The following is a 20,433-nucleotide window of genomic DNA, read 5'->3' as shown; positions in this document are numbered from 1 at the left end:
AATATTACGATAATTTAGGTTATTATTTAATGGAGTTGTCGAAAAACTCGCTCGAGCAGTGCTCTTCCCAAGGGAAAAGAGAAATCTCTGAGGAAGATGTCATCGAAAACGCGAGTTATATTCCCTATCACGATCTATTCTCGAGTTCGGTCAGTCATATTCCAGAGAAAATATTTGACGGAAAGACAGAGGTGATTTTATTAGAGCGAGAAGATGGGACGAGGGAAACAGCGAATCGCCAGGTGATCGAGCTGAGCGATAGCGACTCCAAGATGATTTTGCGACGACAGCTCAGAGAGATGGCGAAACGTGGAGGTTCAAATTCGCGGAGCGACGCGACGTACTATGAAAATATGGAAATTTTGCGAAAACTACCGCCGGATACCGTCGTGATAAGACAAGAAGCGAGAGCAAGTAGAGAGGATAGCGATTATAGGGAGTTGATGGAAACGAATAGTAGTGGAAGCAGCTCGACTTCCGATTGCACAACTGCTAAAGCAAAACGATTTACCCGAGCCAGGAACAAAACGTGAGTAATTATTAAAAGATCTTTGGAATAAATCGATGTAGGATTTCTAACGAAGAAATTTGAAAATAAAATTCTGTAATTTCGGAACTATTATTAATATTATTATCATTATTATTATAGTAAAAATAGCCCGACTAAGATTATTATAATTTTCATTCAAAAAATTTTTCAAAGTTTGCAAGGCTCTGGATTATTTTAACTACTTTCTTTTAAAAAAAATTTTAACAACTTAAAAATAATATTTTAAAAACTTTTAAAATTGTTAGAATTATGGGTTAATTTAAAAGATGCCGAAGTTAAATTAGGTTAAGAAGCATATATTTATACATATATATTATTTATGCAAATATACATTTATTTATACATATACTATACATATAATTGTATACAAACTTCAACACATTTTCTATTTTTAAGTGTCATTTTTTAATACTAATATTTATATTTTTACTAATATTTTTAGAAGACTTTACACTATAAAGCAATTATAAAGAAAAAGAAGAGTAGCTTCCCAAACACCAAGTAACATTTATATAACTGTTAGTTATAATTTCCCACTCAACAATATAATTGTTACATAACTGTTATATCGTTATATAACTGTTATTTGGTGTTTGCCGGGTTTATAGTTTATATAATACGGTTAGATTATTATAAAAAATTTCACAAATGAAAAATTTAATATTAATCAGATTAGAATCATTTACTTCTTTATATGACCCAAATTTTAATATATCTCTTATGTATATACTTTCCAAGTCGTGAAACGGTAGAGGTGAGACGAAATCCCATGCGGGTATCCAAGAAAAACATTGATAAGGATTTCACTCGATCTAAACGACTATTGGTCAATAATAAGAAAGAAATTTGCACGAATTACAAATCTAATAAATCAGTCACGATGCCTTACATGAAAACTAGATCGGTCACCCGGAAAATGTATAACGTGGGTGCAACTTATCAGGCACCTACCAAAAAAGATGAGACTGAATGGAAGGAATGGCCTGCGCATGGAATGCACGAAAGACCGGTTTACCATCCTCAAGTAAAAAAAATTATCTTCTTTAATGATATAATATAATATTTAATGATACAATATTATTATATTTCACACACATATTCTTTGTATCGAATTATATTCCTAAAAGACATCAATTATATGAAATATTAACCTTTCACACATCAAAGGTATCATAAATTTAAAAAAAAAATTAGTAATATTTTCTAAAATTTGAAAATACTGAAAACCTTTAAGTTTAAAAAAATCTCAATTTTTTTTATTTTAAAATAATATTTATTATAAATACCTTATGAAGTTCAAGACGAATAATTCAATATAAAAATAAAGTGCGTTAATAATAATTAACGTAAAAAAAACTTCCTAATAAACTAAAATTTCAAGGAAACAAATAAGATTAATTGTAATTATTGTGATTTTAATAATTAAAAATTTTAAAAATTTTTAGACAATATTTATATATCTCCTCTTTAATATAATTTAATTCTTGATAGATAAGATATGGATACAATTTATGAAAACTTAGAAAGCTACAATAAATAGCAATTTTCATGAGTAATTTTTGCAAAGAAAAAGGAAAAAAGTTTAATGCTACAAATTCGTTAAAAAAAATGTGAACGACCCCATTATTTCAGACACCTTTTATATGACCTCTCATGATGTTCGTACAATTTCTTTTACATAATCTGTTTATTCTCCAGGCTGGTCTAGCAGTGGAATACCTAGGGAGATATTTCACCAGCCTCGATGGATTATCCTATTGTGAGATTATTGACAAGCCGGAAATCGAGGTGGTCGCCGTCGATCCGTATCACGATCGACGAGTTCCTTCTGTCGAGAAGAAACCAAAAGCAAAGACAAAAGGGAAAAGCAAATGTTCGTCGAACCCCAAAGATGCACGTAACACTTACTTCGTCGCAGAGGACAAGTCCTTCGAGACATGCATGCACGGAAGTCTTCATTGCGTACTCGGTTATTGCTCGCAACTTATGACACCAGCGTATAAGCAAGTTATGGAAGAGAGGACGAAGTTAACAATTTCTGCACCAAAGACGAGCTCTTTGGAAACGGCAAATGTCATGAATAACGCTACGAGTTCTTCGCAAAACGCCGAAAAAGCAAGGTTAATTGAAGCCATTGATGTAGCGCAAAACGTTCAGAAGAAAAGTGTCGCGAACAACCCAAGCGGTCGAAGGATCACTGCGACTTATCCATCAGCTTCAGCCACATATGTACCAGAGGCACAGAAGTCGATTGTGGAGAGCGATGGCTCAAAAGTTATTCCGCAGAGCGGAGATATGATTAAGATGAACTGCCTAAAACGGATTTTGCGAGATGCTTCAAGCAACTCTTTGATCCTACTAAGGAATTCGGTCGCGAAAACAAGCAATGAAAACTGCACAGCAATCCCAAAAGATGTCTCCAATTTAGTCAACTTGAAAGACACGTCATCTACAGACGACAAACCACCAACAAACATGTCGTCGATCTATAAAAACCTGGTTTTAGCGGACGAGTCAGATTTGGGTCGCGAGAAATCATCAGTGAAAACTAATTTGTACACCGTAAAGAGATATCCCACAAGTGGACGAGAGAATACAGCGAAGAAGATTTTTCTGGAGGACCAATTGGAGAGCGAGAAGACTGTCCATGCTAAAGAGAATTATAAAAATAGAAATACTGATAAAACAAAGATGAACAAAGAGTCAAATGATGAAATTCTGATGGTGAATTCCGGCAAGAACAGTGCGCAATGCGCCAGTGAGACCTCGGAAATCGCTAGAATCCTGTCGGAATACAACAACAGCTCGTTGAGACAATCTGCGATGCATCATCGAGGTGTTTCGAAAAGTATGAAAGGATACATGACTGATTCAAGCGGCAAGGCTTCGCCGAAGGACTTCTGGCAGAAGAATGTGACAGCAGAAGGAAGTCAAAACTTCAACAAACTAATTCCGAATGCATACGCGGATACCTTCTCTCTTTTACACGAAAATATATGTTCTATGAAGAGATATAATATGGCGCTGAAAGAACAGCTCAAAGAGATTGCTAGCAATACTCAAAGTGCTCGGAACAGCTGTTCAATATCATTAGAGAATAGTCCTTTCATAGATCAATCGATGAACCTAAATACATTAAGACAGAGAGAAGCGAGAGAGAAGCCTGCTAAATCTTATAAGGAGCGCGAAATTATTGTGACTGAAGCAAAACCGCAGGAAGGAAAATCGGAGCATTCAGAAGACGCGATTGAAGTCTCGACGACAGAACCGTTGCAGGAATTGCTAGAGAACACTGCGATCTTATATTGTGCTGCCAGTGGAGTTCACCAAGACGACCTATCGACCTATATTGACACTCTTGACAGCAAGCAGAGCATTCAATGGCTAGAGAGTCGGAATAACTCAACCATGTGAAGAAAATTGAACATAAACCCAGCAAACACCAAATAACATTTATATAATTGTTAGTTGTAATTTCCCACTCAACAATTTAACTGTTACATGTTATGTAACAGTTACATAACAGTTATATTACTGAGTAGGAAATTATAATTAACAGTTATAAAATAGTTATACAGAGTGTCTCAAAAGTTCCGGATCGGTCGAATATTTCATAAACTATGCACTTCAGAAAGAAATGTTTCAGACAAAAGTTGTATGGCTTGAAGGGGGCCATCAGATAGTAGCAATGATTTGACATGGGAGAGTCATTTGAAAGTCACGTGAAGATCACCGTCAATTTCTTAAATGGAACTCTCTATTTTTTATTACATATTCGTGTAGCTTATTTCGAAAGCTTTCCAAAACACTATAATAAAGTATTTCTTTATTGAGTACTTTTCGAGTTATGAGGCTTGAAATCATTTCTTATAATTTTACATAAACCGTAAAATATCTTGTAAAATATTTATTTTTCGATTATCTTACCTTAATAATTTTATGTACAAAATAATGAGAGGAATCAATTGGTGTAAAGAAAACACATAGTTGTTTAAAAAAAAAATATGTAATTTGCAATTAACAATTACATTTTTTTTTTTTAAACAACTATGTGTTTTCTTTACACCAATTGATTCCTCTCATTATTTTGTACATAAAATTATTAAAGTAAGATAATCGAAAAATGAATATTTTACAAGATATTTTACGGTTTATGTAAAATTATAAGAAATGATTTCAAGCCTCATAACTCGAAAAATACTCAATGAAGAAATACTTTATTATAGTGTTTTGGAAAGCTCTCGAGATAAGCTACACGAATATGTAATAAAAAATAGGGAGTTCCATTTAAGAAATTAACGGTGATCTTCACGTGACTTTCAAATGACTCTCCCATATCAAATCATTGCCACTATCTGATGGCCCCCTTCAAGCCATACAACTTTTGTCTGAAACATTTTTTTCTAAAGTGCATAGTTTATGAAATATTCGACCGGTCCGGGACTTTTAGGACACTGTGTAACTGTTTAGTATTTGTTGGGAAATAATATTTTACTGTATACATGTATACTGTATACTGTATACTGTATTATATCGTTAAATTTTAAATTTACAGAAATTTTTATCTACAAGATAATTTCGTAGAGAAGTTTAGCTATAATAAGTTTATATTCCCTTCCTGTGCAGCACAGAATATTGTTGTAATATTGCAGCAACATTACTGCAATATTACTGCAATGTCTGAGTTCTATTTATGTTTTTCCATCTATAAAGGCAACATACATAGAAATATTGATATAAATAATATATATATATATATATATATATATATATTAAAAATTATAAATTTACTTATATTTTAAGTGTAACAAATATATTCTTATATATATATATATATATATATATATATATATATTCCTATCCATCAAACACCAAGTAACATTTATATAATTGTTAGTTATAATTTCTCAATAATATAACTGTTATATAACTGTTATGTAACTGTTGCATAACATGTAACCGTTATATTGTTGAGTGAGAAATTATAACTAACAGTTATATAATTGTTATTTGGTGTTTACTGGGTAAATATACATACATTTGTTTTAAGAGACGAATGGGATATATTTGTTACAATTAAATTCGTGAAATTTTTCCAATATTTTCGTCAATTGTTTGCTTTTATCTTTGATGTATGTACACTTATTATCATTAAGACTTCCTTAATACATAAAGTTATACATACATGTCTGAGAACTCAATCGTGTATAACTTTATGTATTAATTAAAGAAATTTTAATAATAATTATGTACTACATATAATCTGTCTAATTATGCATCAAGATTTAGACTTGTATTTGACAGTTCAACATTTGTAAAATGTTTGATATGTATAAACACAATAAATAACAAATTATACAATATATATGGAAGTGAAAAATATACTAATAGTTACGAATATTTCCTTTTTTGTCAAATAGTGTCAGATAGCGTAAGCTTTTATGCAATCAGATAATTAAGAGAAAAATTTAAAAACCATCTCCTATGTTTGTATTCAAAATATGAATTAATAAATATGTATGAACATTCATAATATTCTACTATTTTGAAAATATTAAACATCTCTATAAATTTCTTTCTTTATAGATATTATTTATATAGTTCAATCTCTCAGGATAAAATTGTCTCGTTTTCGTAATTAATATTATGCCGTTATTAATTCCAGCATATATAAATAGGATGCAATTGATAAAAATTGCAGAATAAATGAACAACAATGCTATAATACCCAAATTCCGCTGTCAATCTCTGTCCTGCCTCCGCTTGCGATGCGTGTATTTACGAGCGCTGAAAATTATTAAAAAGGTAATTAATAGATAAATATATGAAGATAATAAAAATAATACTTTGTAACAAAGTTAAATGTTATACCTTATAGTAGAAAGAGAATATAAAATTCAAAATATTTTCAATACTTATTTATAATTTAGCGAATCGAATGCAAATAAAAGATTTAATATTAAAAAATTTTAGAAAATTAATTAAACTCTAATTAATATTCCATGTATATATGTATATAAATATAATATATATAACATATATATGTATTTAAAAAAAATATGTTATCAAAAATATCTTAAAACTTTTGAAAATGACTTTTGAGAAACAAAAAAATATTCTTTATGAAGAAAATAGTTTTTAAAAAGAAAGTAGCTAATATTTTTTGTGTTTATAAATACATTAAAAATATATTAGCGTATAATAAAAATTGTTATAATAAAAATATATATTAAAAATTCATTAAAAGCTTTTTCTTTTTATTACACTTATAATGATTAAAATCTTTTTTTTATTCATAATTCTTTGAGCATCATGTCTTTTAATTTCATAAAATTTTATGACATATAAAGATTAAGACATTACATTACGGCTATTCTGCGTTAATATTTTCACCTGTTTCTGTCAAATTCTGATTCGCTGTCTTTGCTGATAGTCTTACTTTCGGTTTGCTCTTCACTGGAGGATTCATTTTCACTGTCATACTTCCGATTAGGGGCTTTACCAGGACCGTCGTCATTCTTACTCTTTGTCGACTTCCTTTCACTTCTCTCGGAAGATTTTCTGTCTTCTCTTCTCTTACGTCTCTCCTCGTCAGATGTATCGTGTCTCATTTCCTCTTTACGCGACAATCTTCTCTTCCTCTCGCGTTTTTGCGATTTACTCTGTTTGCTAGAATTACGGGAACTCGACGTCGAGTATCCGGTATCTTGACGACTTTTCCTACGATATAATTAATATAATAAATATAAAATATTTGTGTAATAATTTTGCAGACAAAATATACAATATTTTTGCTATTTCTTTATACAAAATTTTTATATAATATTTTTCAAAAAAGAAAAGATATTTAAAATACATTGACTCTTATAAAATAAATTTCCATCATTTTTTTTATTATTTTTTTATCATTTATTTCTTCTTCAATTCAATAATTTAATTAATTTTTTACATGTACAAATAATTTAAGGATAATTTAAATATGCCAACCGTTTGGAGCAAGCAACGTTCCTGGGGGATGAATCAAACTTATCGTTATCCTCCATCGAATCTTCGGTTTCACTGTAATTTGCTTCTATGTCTCTATCACGTCGTCTTCTATGCCTATTATCATCTCGCGAATTTTTCATTCTTACGTCTTTGTACATGTCGCCTCGGGAAATAATGCTGATATTTGACATCTCCATTTTGTTATATTTCTTACTCCGTTTGCTTTTATTTTCGCTTTGCACAACGTAAAGTCGGTACAACTGCAGCAATATTACAAGCGTATTTTTGCATGTGAAAAATATGTTCATGTAACTGACTATCTGATAATGAATTATCAATATCAAGCGAAACGCCAGAAACGGTCCGTCCTGCAAAATGTAATAGAATAAATATTTATGAAATAAAATTAATCTCTTAAAACTCTTGAGAGAGATCTTTTTATCAGAGATTTACCAATCAAAAATTTTATATTCATTTGAAAAAAAGATGAAGAATTTTAAAAGCAATAAAACATCATCTCCCTATTATCAATAAACATCAGCTGTAAAACAGAAAAAATTGATTTACGATTATCGATTTAGATAGCTATTATGTAGAGCAATATTTTCCGTATTTCGTTGCCTAATGTTTTTCAGACGTTTTTTAAAAATTTTTAAAAATATTATTTAACATGCCTGAAGAATCATGTTCAGGGCGATTCCCCACACATCGATACTGCAGCAGCTGGTTTCCGTCCGGGTCTTCTTCTTGGGAACGCTGCTAGAAAGTCGAGATTTTCTCGATTTAGTGGCAGTTAGCACGACCGTAAATTGCATCAGGGACCATGCCCAAATGCTTAGAGTTAGATAGACGAGCACAGGCTCCCGCGCTATTCTGTCCTCCTTGAAGGAGTCGAAGAACTCGATAATATCAGCCGCGGTCCCGATGTAGACCAATAGAAGCTGACTGAGTTGATCGCGAGTTAAGTCACCCTTCGGTAACATCCAGCGACCGATTATTAGAACCAACATTAAAAATTGTTCGATCAAAGTGACCCATGTTTCCGTAGAAATCTGAATATCCGGTAATTGAATATCAACCTGAAAAATTAAAGAGAAATTTTTTTAATAATTCTTAATTTTTTTCTACTAATTATAATTTATTATTTTTATTTTTATTATTATTAGCTATTATATTAATATATTATTAATATATTATAATATTAATATATATTTAATATATTATAATATTAATATATTATTAATATACATATTGTATTAATATATTAATATTAGTATTATAATATAGGTATCATATTAATATATATTTAGGATGTTTCATTTAATTTTTTTAATAATTCTTAATTTTTTTCTACTAATTATAATTTATTATTTTTATTTTTATTATTATTAGCTATTATATTAATATATTATTAATATATTATAATATTAATATATATTTAATATATTATAATATTAATATATTATTAATATACATATTGTATTAATATATTAATATTAGTATTATAATATAGGTATCATATTAATATATATATTTAGGATGTTTCATTTAAATTTGCTGGACAAAAATTGTGTGAGTAGAACATTTGCAGCTTTTTTTCATTAAGTTTTATGAAAAGAAAATCATACGTACGCCGAGAGCATCTTCTAGATGCTTCAAATCACCGGCTGCTAAATTGGATAAATCGAAATTCTCGGATATATTAATATTCGATTCGCGGTATTTTAGTCTTCTATCCACTTTGTCTAATTCCAATAGCCAAATTGCGGGCACCACACTACTGAGATATAAAAATACAGATGGGCAAAACCTGTAGAGATATAGTAAAAAATAAATAACAAATTATGCACATATATATATATATTTTTTTAATTTATTAATTATTAATTATTTTTAATTATTACTTTATGTATATTTTTAATTTTATTTGTTTAATTTTATGTTTTTATATTATTATTTATTTCATGAATATTCTCTAGAATTTCATTTCATATTTTTATTATTTAAAAATAGTGTTAACATAATCATTTTATCATATTATTGTGATATTATTTTTATATCGGAATATTCAAAGAGATTCTAGTAATATGCCGCGATGCAGAATTCCGTATCTAATGTTTAATTACAAATTTATCGATAAGTTAAAGATAAACAGAATCAGATTTGCTTTCAAAGATCGATAATTCTTGATTCGGCTCGTATACAATATACAACCCGAGTAAAATGGATTCTAACGTCAGCGATTCTTCGTCAGCGCCTCATGTTACTAACATAAATTGCTCCAATTTCCGTCTGTCAAACCGAGACGTTCTCACAATAAACACACCCTTTCCGAAAGCATCCTTTTACACTAATCTCACAATGACAATCCTAAAATCTAGTGCAACTTTTTACCACTATTTATAATATTTCCTATATGCAATCAAGCTAATCGATGATTAGAAGTATAAATTTAAAATATAAATTTAAAAAGAATATAATGATATTCAGGGTTGGGTAATAACTAGTTGATTAATATGAATCATCAAATAAATTTGGGGGAAAAGTTAATAAGTTTAAGTTTATGTGTTTTAAAAATAACCCCCAATTTCCCCCAAATTTATTTGATGATTCATATTATTATTATTTAGAGTCTAATTTTAAAATTACAATCTAATTTAATATAAAGTGAAATAATGCTTTTCAAAATTTTAACTTTTATCTTAACTAACGTTAATTTAATCTTAACGTAACTTTTATTGAGTTAATTTTTTATTTGTATAACTTTTAACATACCTAAATTAATTTTTTAACCCATTAACTTTAACTTAATTTAGTTTAAAAAATATATAAACTTACCCAACCCTGATGATATTAAATAATTCTTTTATATATGTATATAAATATATAATATCTTAAATTAGGATGTTCCTCATATCTCTATATCTCTTCTATATCTCTCTATATCTCTTCTATTTATTTATGTCTCTTCTTTTTACAGAACTTTTTCAAACTTTCAATATTTTAGAATTGTGTACATTAGGCCTGTTTTTTTTCTATATAATATATATTAAATTCCATATAGTTGCATTTTTTTTATAATTTATATGTCAAGAAAACATTATAAATACCTATATAAGTAGATCTTTATAATTGTTTTCTTGTCATATAAATTATAAAAAAAAGATGAAACTATTATTTTATACATATATGAATAGATATTATTTTAAATTTTAAGTATTATATAATTTTAAGTATTATATCAGTTATTTATTTCAGTCTGTCAGTTTTGAGAGTTTTATCACATATAAAATATTATTTATAACAATTATTACAATTTATGAAAAGAAAAAAGAATTGTATGTATGTGTGAATATGAAAATATATATAAAAAATTACAGAGATTTTGTACGACTAGTTAATATGAATAAAATACTTAAAATAAAAAATAAATAATGAAATATAAATTAAAATTAAATAATTAAATATAAATTAAAATTAATGCAAAAAATTTATATACAAGAGTAAATTAAAACAACAGTTTATTCAGTAATATTATTTTTTTCTTTTCGTTGTTTTAATATAAATAACTAAAAATCAAGACATCCTCCCCCTTTTATTTTCTTCTTTGCTTTTATTTTGTAGAATAAAAAAAATAAAAAAATTAAAATTTAATTTAATTAAAATTAAAATTAAAATTAAAAAATTAAATATAAATTAAAAAATTGAATATAAATTAAAATTAATGCAAAAAATTTATATACAAGAGTATATTAAAACAACAGTTTATTAAGCAATATTATTTTTTTTTTCGTTGTTTTAATATAAATAACTAAAAATCAAGATATCCTCCCCCCTTTATTTTTTTCTTTGCTTTTGTTTTGTAAAATAAAAAAAAGTTTCATTTTTTTGTACAATTAATATTTCTGAAAAATAGATCTGCATCGATAATTAACGTACCATTTCCATTCTTGACTTTCCTTTATAGTTAGCGTAAAAATGCCCTCGAAGAACAGCAACACGATGGGACAACTCAGGTACCAGAAAAATGGATTCTTCTTGAAAGTTGTCACTTGCCAAATAGCAATAAAGCCATGCGATGCGAACACCAGGCGCGTAAGTATTGCTTTAACTGTCGCCAAGAACTTTGTCATAATTGTTACCTGTAATTCTTCGTATACACGCGTATATTTCAATGTAAATAAATAATTAAAAAACTGATCTTACATACACAGTCACTCGCGTTTAAGTTGCATACATATTTGATATATATAATATTCGTTTAAATTCATTTTATATATTTTTAAATATCTAAAGAGGAGTCGAAAAGATGAAAATATTATTATTAAATTAAAGTTAATCAAGTGCAATAATCAGAAGAGATACGAAATATGAGAAAATAATCGGAGAAGGAACAGGATCGAGAGACAACTCGCTAAAGAATAGTACAAACTACGTGCTAAACGCGATGCGCACATGCGCTCTTTGGATAGGGATGAATCGTGATCTTCCATGAATCTTCTCTTTTTTCAGGATTCTTCATAAAAAAAAATTTTGTGAAAAATTTTCTAAATAATTCACTATAACTGATTGCATTAAACGATAAGTTAGATTAACCAAAGTTGAAGTTTAATTGTCTATAATTAACTGTACAAATATAATTATAATGCTGAAAAATAATTAAAATTAGATATCAAACATATTTTTCTCTATATGCGTTACATTAACATAAAAATAATCGTAATGAAATTATTTTATAAGTTAATATTATGATAAAACATACATTTTATGTCTTACAATAAAGAATTACACATGTTTTTCCTCAGTATTTTTATGATTGCTTCACAATCAAAAATGCATCATTACTCACTAAATAATATCGACTTTGAGTATAATAGTAGGCTGGTTGTTGTATCACATTTCTTCAAGAAAAAACATATTTGGATTTGCACTAGATAGGATTTGAATCTATGCTAAGTGAATGTAAATCTCTACTAGCAAAAAATTTAAATCTGCGTAAATTTTCTCCCAAATTTTCACTATTTGATTCCAAGGAATTTCCAGTCTTCGTAGAATTTTAATTTCTGCTAACGAGTCCGAATTCCTATTATATTATGTTTATTATACTTTTATCGACATTTTCGAGATGGAATGGAACATATGTATATATACATACATACAGGAGAAAATAGAGAGTATCAGCAGTCTTTAGTACATTTTCAGTAATCCATTATCCATTCATAAAAGTAACATTGTAAAAATCGTCGAATTGTCTTTTTCTTTTTAACTTATATATACATATACATATATATATATATATATATATATATATATATATATATATATATGGATATAATCCAATTGTTTAAAAAATGCATCATCAGTTTATACTTAATAAAAAGTATATTTAACAATAAAGGCAAAAGTGAATTCTCGTCGGCGAATAAGACTCCGAATAAATGGGATACGTGATTATATCGCATTACAATCTTCTTGTAGCATCATCTAGTGACGGAGAATTAAAAAACAAGGAGTGAGAGAAAGAAAGAAAATGAGAGGAAGCAAAAGCCTCTTCTTTGCTTTCCCAAGTATATGTAAAACCGATTGTGTGAGCCTAACGAAAATTACTTTGGCCTCAAACTATAGGTAGATGTGGACAATGTTGAAAGGGTTGTCGGTGTGCTCGTGGAAATGGAAGTGTCGCTCATGATAGAATTAGTGGAAACGTTCGTCTCGCTTTTGTAACGAATATTAGTATATTCTCTGCCTAATTGAAGTGATTTCTGTAAAGAAACGATCAATTAATAAGGATAAGTCAATTATTTATAACATAATTATTTAGAACGCACGATATTAAGTTCAGTTCACCTTTTCTGCTTGCATTCGTTGGGATACAGTATCGATATAATGCAGAACGGCGAGGTAAACAAATTTATATTGCGCTTCCGTCTGGACCATTCCTGATCTTTGCGAGCGTACTCGTTGTATTGTACGTTGAATATCAATTTCACAATCGAGCCCTAAACAAAATATCAAGTGCGCGCGCGCAACATGCTATTAATATACATGATAGTAAATGAGGATAGTAGGTTGATAAAAATATTATCTTGTAATAAATCATAAAAGATGTTATTATCTTGTAATAAATTATGAAAGATGTTATATCATCTTGTAATAAATCATAAAAGATGTTCCATGAAACTCCATATGTAATTAAATGTAATTGAAATATATTTTACAATTTTAGTTATTTTTAAATAATGATGAATCGTTTATTAGTCCTTATTTGACTTACCGTGACGTTTAATTTGGTCTAAAATCATATCGATAACAATGAATGTGCCAGTTCTACCAATTCCGGCACTACAATGGACAAGAATGGGTCCTATGCATGGTACATTCTGATTGCTGGAAGCCAAAGATGCAGCAATTGATTCTTGTCTGGCATTTACATCGTGCAGAAAATTCAGCACACAGCCAGGATCTGATGGAACACCATGATCAGGCCATGCCTATTAATTAATTATGTGATATTTAATTCTAATATTATTTAATATATACATACGCACACAAAATTCATGTACTTAATATATTTAATATTTATTAATAATTACAAATAAAATTATTCTGTATAATAAATATAAAAAATGTATATGACAATTTATTTATCATATATATTTTTTATATTTCCTATATTAACAGAATGATTTGCTTTCATTCTTTTATATTTTATGTAATTATGCTCGAAATTAATGATTGTTAAAATAATTGTTAAAAAATATCTTAAAGTTACTGTGCTTGAAAATAGATATTTTGTGAGAAGATTAAAGTGAATCTTGTGTGTATATAATAATTATAATATAGGATATCTCAGATTTTCTATGGTAATTTAGTTATCGATTAATGGCAAATTCCTAAAGTTATTTGCAAATAAAAAAATAATAAAGAAATGCTGAGACTATAATAATTATTAAATAAGAAATATTTATAATTTAGTGTCCAAAATACATGCAAACTTAATTATCGATTAATGGCAAATTCCTAAAGTTATTTGCAAATAAAAAAATAATAAAGAAATGCTGAGACTATAATAATTATTAAATAAGAAATATTTATAATTTAGTGTCCAAAATACACGCAAACTTTAGACAATTTAATTAATCAAATTTTTAATAATTTTCATTAAAAATATTATTAATCTCAACATTTTGGTATTAAAGTTTTTTTTTCCTTTTCGTTTAAATAACCTGAGGAATCTGACAGAAATCACAGGAAGTAGATAATCATAATCAGACACATTACTTGAAAATGGTAATGATAAATTCTCCTAGATTCAGAAAAGTTCGGTTTGGTTCCTTGTAGGAGAAATTCACGCAGAGTATAATCAGCAGTCGAGGTTCGCGATACAGCGCGCACTTTCCATTCATTACCATATTCAGTAACTTCTCCTTCTTCCGGCCAGTAACGTGCGCATTTATTCTAGAAAGAAAAATAATAAGATATATCCAATTTCGTTTTTTGTTTGGGACAGCACTCAGAGTCTACATACTTTTGCTCTCTCCACTTCCTTTGTAGTCATAACAATCACGCGAGTATTTTCTTGATAGACCATGTGCCAAAAGTCTTGTATGGTATTTGGAAGACAACCTTGTGTGGCTATATAATATTTGCCAAATGTTGTTATATCGCTGCCACTGTTAATAGGGTCTTCCTCGTTCTACAAAATATAATTCTATCATGTAATTGATAAACTTATGAAAATATATATAATTCCAAAATTATTAAATGTATTTTTCCTTGTTCAAATAAATTTTTTTCAATTAAAATAACAAGGTATCTATAGTTCAGATGACTCAGAAAATAAAAAATTTATTATAAATTAATTATATTATAAATTAATTATATTATTAATTAATTATATTATTATAAATTAATTATTATAAATTAAAATTCAGAGAGAAAGATAACAATCATATATGTTCGAGTACTTTCATAAAATTCACTTTCTTAATATAAACTTAATAAGCTAAATTATGAAGAATAAATTCAATGTTAAGAATTGTGAAAGCACAAATAAATGACTAATCCATTCAATATCTTTGCTAAGGAAAAACTATCTTAAAAGATATATTACTTCCGAGATATCTTGCCAAAAAGAGATCTTACTTTTATATAGTTAGCATTAATATAATCAGCTCCAGGGATGTTTGGATCTACATCTTTTAATCGTACTCTAGTATCATCAAAGGGTAAGATGTTCTTGTAACGATTCTTTGCGCGATTCTCTGGGCGTAAACCTTCCTTCCTCGAAAATAAATGTCGGCACTCTAATTGTTGTAACGATTCGAATTCTTCCCAAAATCCAGCTTTTCCTTTGCCACGACCGGCTCCGCCCTCATTATTTCCAGTCGTTCCATTCCATAGCCAACCATTAGAACAGCCATTTTCTTTATGTAATTGCTTAACTCTACTCTCGATTCCACTAGCATTAATACGTGTTGCATTGAATGGTTGCCTATAAACAATATTTGTTAGATGAATATTATACATCAATTTTGAAAAAAGATAAAATGAAAAAGTATGGTAAGTTTGAAGAAAATGTTTTAATACATTTATATTTTAATATAAAAGGCTTCAACTATGTTACTTAATTATAAATATTGTATACAAATATTATTTATTAGAAATGTTTCTTACCGAAGATGTACAACACTTCCGCTTGTTTCAACCATGGGATTTCGTTTATAGTGATCTATTAAATCACTGAGACTGTCAAACTTGTGACCACCACCTACGTCATACTTGTTGTCCTGCAATATTAATTAATTTTAAATATTAATTATTTATTATTATTTAATTTATATATTTCATTATTATATATAATTAATAATATTAAATTAAATTAAATTAAAAAGTTAAAATATATTTAATTAAGAATATTAATTAATTTTATATATTTACATTGATTTTTCAACATATGTATTATTATATATTATACATATATGTATGTATAATTATTATACATATATATACATATATGTGTATAATTATCATACATATATATATATATGTATAATTAAAAATTTAGTATTATAAAATAATGAATATTTAAAATAATTTTAAAAATGTATATACATGTGTACAATCAAATGTTTGTTTTGTGAATTTCGACATTGTAAACTCATAAAGTAAATTTTTGTCTTGCACTGTTTTCTATTTGCCATATACTATCACATTATAATGAAGAAATGAGTGAAAAATCACATGGAAGAAAGAAAATAACTGGAGGGAGAAAGTATAAGATTCTTAATTGAGCAAGAAAAGTGTAAATCAAAGTAATAAATTGGATTAAGGTGTCATCATGTTTGCAATATTGTACTATTTTTTTAAGTAAAGTTCAATGCATATATTTCAGCCACCAAAATTATATATACAGGGTGGCCCGGAACGTTCCAGCCAGACTTTGAGATCTTCTTATAGGATTCTTATAGGATTCTTATAGGAAATTTAATTCTGAACAAAAAATTTTCTATAAACATGGGTCGAAAAATACTTCCTTAAGAAGTTATCGCTCAAAAACCTCTGATGAAGGAAGAACAAAAGGTGAAAAGAAAATGAAATAAAAAGAAAATGAAACTAAATAAATTTCTTGAAAAAAACGATGAAAATAAAAAATAAAAATCTTTTTCTTTTATGAAAATAAAAGTTAGTTAAAAAAAAATTATTTTATTTTCATAAAAGAAAAAGATTTTTATTTTTTATTTTTATCGTTTTTTTCAAGAAATTTATTTAGTTTCATTTTCTTTTTATTTCATTTTCTTTTCATCTTTTGCTCTTCCTTCATCAGAGGTTTTTGAGCGATAACTTTTTAAGGAAACATTTTTCTACCTATGTTTATAGGAAATTTTTTGTTCAGAATTAAATTTCCTATAAAATCTCAAAGTCTGGCTGGAACGTTCGGGACCACCCTGTGTATATATATATATATATATATATATATATATATATATAATGTTTTTTAAAATATATATATTTTATAAAATATGTGTCAGTATATTATTCTGCTTTTAGACGTAAAAAAAACTGATGTCAGAAAAAAATCACAGCAGAAAAAATTTCACTTCTTCGGTATACCTACGAATGATTTGCCTTCCAGTTATTTGTCTTTTTCTCTTTATCAGGGTTGGGTAAGTTTATATTTTTTTTAAACTAAATTAAGTTAAAGTTAATGGGTTAAAAAATTAATTTAGTTATGTTAAAAGTTATACAAATAAAAAATTAACTCAATAAAAGTTACATTAAGATTAAATTAACGTTAGTTAAGATAAAAGTTAAAATTTTGAAAAGCATTATTTCACTTTATATTAAATTAGATTGTAATTTTAAAATTAGATTACTCTAAATAATAATAATATGAATCATCAAATAAATTTGGGGAAAAAGTTAATAAGTTTAAGTTTATGTGTTTTAAAAATAACTAGTTAAAATTAAAAATTAACTCTTTTTAAAATAACTAAGTTGAGTTAAAAATTATTAACTTTTTAATTTTTTTTTAACTTTTAACTAATCAACTAGTTATTACCCAACCCTGCTCTTTATATGAAAATCAAAATATACGACATTATAATTTTATGCGTATGCCATTAAAATAAGAATGAAAACCAAGAGAAAAATTCATAGAAATTCATCGAAAATTTCATAGAAATATTGTTTGGTTCCGACGAGGTCACAATGCGTACATTTGATTCTAATCTTAAATATGTTGATGAGGATGTTACATATGAAATTATCAACCTGAGATCGTATCATAACGTGAGTGACACGATCGTCGGTGCGTACGGACAGCACGAAATCGCCTGGTTTACTTTGAGACTCGCGCACCAAAAAAGATCCATTTTTCCCACGTTCCAGCATTAACCGTTCCGCCTCTCTCGCTGACAAGTGACCGTGAAACCACCTTGAGCCACATTTTACTATTAGCATATGCTGTACTAAATTGGTGTTCAAATATTGAAAAATATTCAAAATATTAACAAGGAAATGGGTGAACCATGTATGTCGAAAGGATAGATATTAAGCAGAGAAACATGTGCACATATCTATGCAAAGATACCTTTCGGTTGTAGGATCAGCGCAATTGAGAGGATACTTGAGCTCGATAATTTCACCGTTTTTCTCACGCAATTGCCCACCATTTTCCATATAAAACTGCACCAACTCGGAAAGCGTGGCAAACTTCTCACCGCCGTAAAGGTCATAAAAGTCTCCCGTGTTTTGTATCTTAATATGAGTCACCTCGCCATTTCGCCTGAAGAAAAGATAAGAGATATCTAATGTGTTACATTGATTTATGCAATTTGTAAACTTTGCTAATTAATTTGTATGTTTACGCAAAAATAAGATAATTTTGTCACACTTACCTCACAGATAATGTGAAATCACCAGGGTTTGAGGAACTCGGTCGCGCTAAAAATGAACTGTCAAATCCTCGTTCCATCAATAGACGTTCCGCTTCCAAACCAGTGATATTGGGATGAAACCATCTGCAATTTGGATATCGTTATCATCTCATTAGTCCTATCTTTTTACGCTATACACGATAATTTGCGACTAATCGTTCAACTACACTTATATACATATATATATATATATTTTCTTTTAATTTTGAAAGTATAATACACTATTTACGTTTGAAATCATTATAAATTATTATAAAATATTATGAAATAAAATATGAAATAAAATATTATAAATTATCATGAAATTATTCTGAAATAATCTACTTGCAAATGTATAAGAAAATCCAAGGGACCTCGATTCCCAGCAACAGTGGGCGAGGAACAATCGCAAATGCCCGAGTAATTGAAGGCAGTACACGAGTTGCAAACCAATTGGAGCAGGCAGAAACAGCATCATACCAAAAATGGTAACAAGACACAAACGTCGCGAACGATGACGAATTTGTTCGCGAGTGAAACTCTACCATGGACGATGACAGGAGGTGCAGGAGGCTCGTTAAAAAATCGCGAGAATCGTTTCAAGTCAATCCGAGAGCCTCGGCTGAATAAATAAGGGCGGCAAAAATTCGCGAACGACTTGAAAAAAGGCGGGCCATTTTTTCCGACCGACTCGCTCGGACGGATCGGGGATGTCGAGGGTCGGGAGAGGATCGTCCCCGTGGTCGACGAGGACACCCGAGAGCACGAGGAAGTGAATCATCGTGGAATATTACGCTTGTCTCGCGTCGAAAGATACCTCACCTGCGAGATGCCATGTCGCGATTGTCGGAGCAGCAGCCTTCGCGAACAGAAGCCGAGCGCTGTCAACGATTATTCATAACGATTTCCGAGTGAAATGCACGCGAGTCGAGTCGCACGACGCTCCCCGGGCGGGACTCGGTGTCAGGCCGAGAATAGCTTCGCCATCGCTGTCATCTTTGACATGTCTAGCGATATCCAGCTGTACTCGGTGCACGCGAAAACATAAAAAAAGGCGACCATCTCACTCGAGAGAGATGCGGGACAGGTCGTGGACGTGTGCGAGATACATAGACGGGACAGTGTTGGTTGGAGACCCTCTGATAAAGGCGTCTTTAGATGGAAGCGTTTAGCGTCAAGCGTCGAGCGTCAAAAACACGTGCGCAGCACCCTTGCGCATAATTCTGAACAGGCAGATTCCAGCATCTTGACGCTAAAACAATGTCTAGTAACAAAATTTTAATAAATACGGTAGAGGTAAGTAGATTGTATATTCTTAATAGAAAATGTATTAATATATATAATATATAATAAATATAATAGATATAATAGATATAATAGATATCATTATACAATATATATTATAGAATTGCGCGATTAGTAGCGTATTACAACATAACCAAACAGAAGGAATAATTGGCATAAATATATATTTTCTAA

The 20,433-nt window shown here is 28.9% G+C and overlaps 3 protein-coding genes across 3 annotated transcripts; 1 reads left to right on the top strand and 2 right to left on the bottom strand.

The window, feature by feature from the left end:
• The first annotated feature begins 29 nt into the window (after positions 1 to 29).
• Positions 30 to 3,981, top strand: LOC112638414. The gene is made up of 3 exons (XM_025410074.1): positions 30 to 529; positions 1,289 to 1,574; positions 2,249 to 3,981. The coding sequence occupies exons 1-3, from the start codon at positions 30 to 32 to the stop codon at positions 3,962 to 3,964; spliced, it is 2,502 nt and encodes an 833-aa protein (XP_025265859.1). The 3' UTR covers positions 3,965 to 3,981.
• A 2,192-nt stretch (positions 3,982 to 6,173) lies between these two features.
• On the bottom strand, positions 6,174 to 11,673 carry LOC105254347 (transmembrane protein 26). Its single transcript, XM_025410111.1, has 6 exons — positions 11,477 to 11,673; positions 9,170 to 9,347; positions 8,212 to 8,616; positions 7,538 to 7,905; positions 6,944 to 7,270; positions 6,174 to 6,337 (listed from the first exon to the last, which is right to left on the bottom strand). The coding sequence occupies exons 1-6, from the start codon at positions 11,668 to 11,670 to the stop codon at positions 6,292 to 6,294; spliced, it is 1,518 nt and encodes a 505-aa protein (XP_025265896.1). The 5' UTR covers positions 11,671 to 11,673; the 3' UTR covers positions 6,174 to 6,291.
• A 1,242-nt stretch (positions 11,674 to 12,915) lies between these two features.
• LOC105254344 (tyrosine-protein phosphatase corkscrew) lies at positions 12,916 to 20,012 on the bottom strand. The gene is made up of 11 exons (XM_011262966.3): positions 19,777 to 20,012; positions 18,937 to 19,059; positions 18,630 to 18,824; positions 18,311 to 18,473; positions 16,214 to 16,326; positions 15,683 to 16,031; positions 15,066 to 15,233; positions 14,819 to 14,995; positions 13,812 to 14,028; positions 13,385 to 13,536; positions 12,916 to 13,299 (listed from the first exon to the last, which is right to left on the bottom strand). Exons 1-11 carry the CDS (start codon positions 19,788 to 19,790, stop codon positions 13,141 to 13,143), a joined length of 1,830 nt encoding a protein of 609 aa, XP_011261268.1. The 5' UTR covers positions 19,791 to 20,012; the 3' UTR covers positions 12,916 to 13,140.
• Between the last annotated feature and the right edge of the window lie 421 nt (positions 20,013 to 20,433).

The sequence above is a fragment of the Camponotus floridanus genome, unplaced genomic scaffold (assembly GCF_003227725.1).
Source record: "Camponotus floridanus strain SB8 unplaced genomic scaffold, Cflo_v7.5 scaffold3, whole genome shotgun sequence".
Lineage (NCBI taxonomy): Eukaryota > Metazoa > Arthropoda > Insecta > Hymenoptera > Formicidae > Camponotus > Camponotus floridanus.
This window is presented reverse-complemented; position numbering and strand designations above follow the sequence as displayed.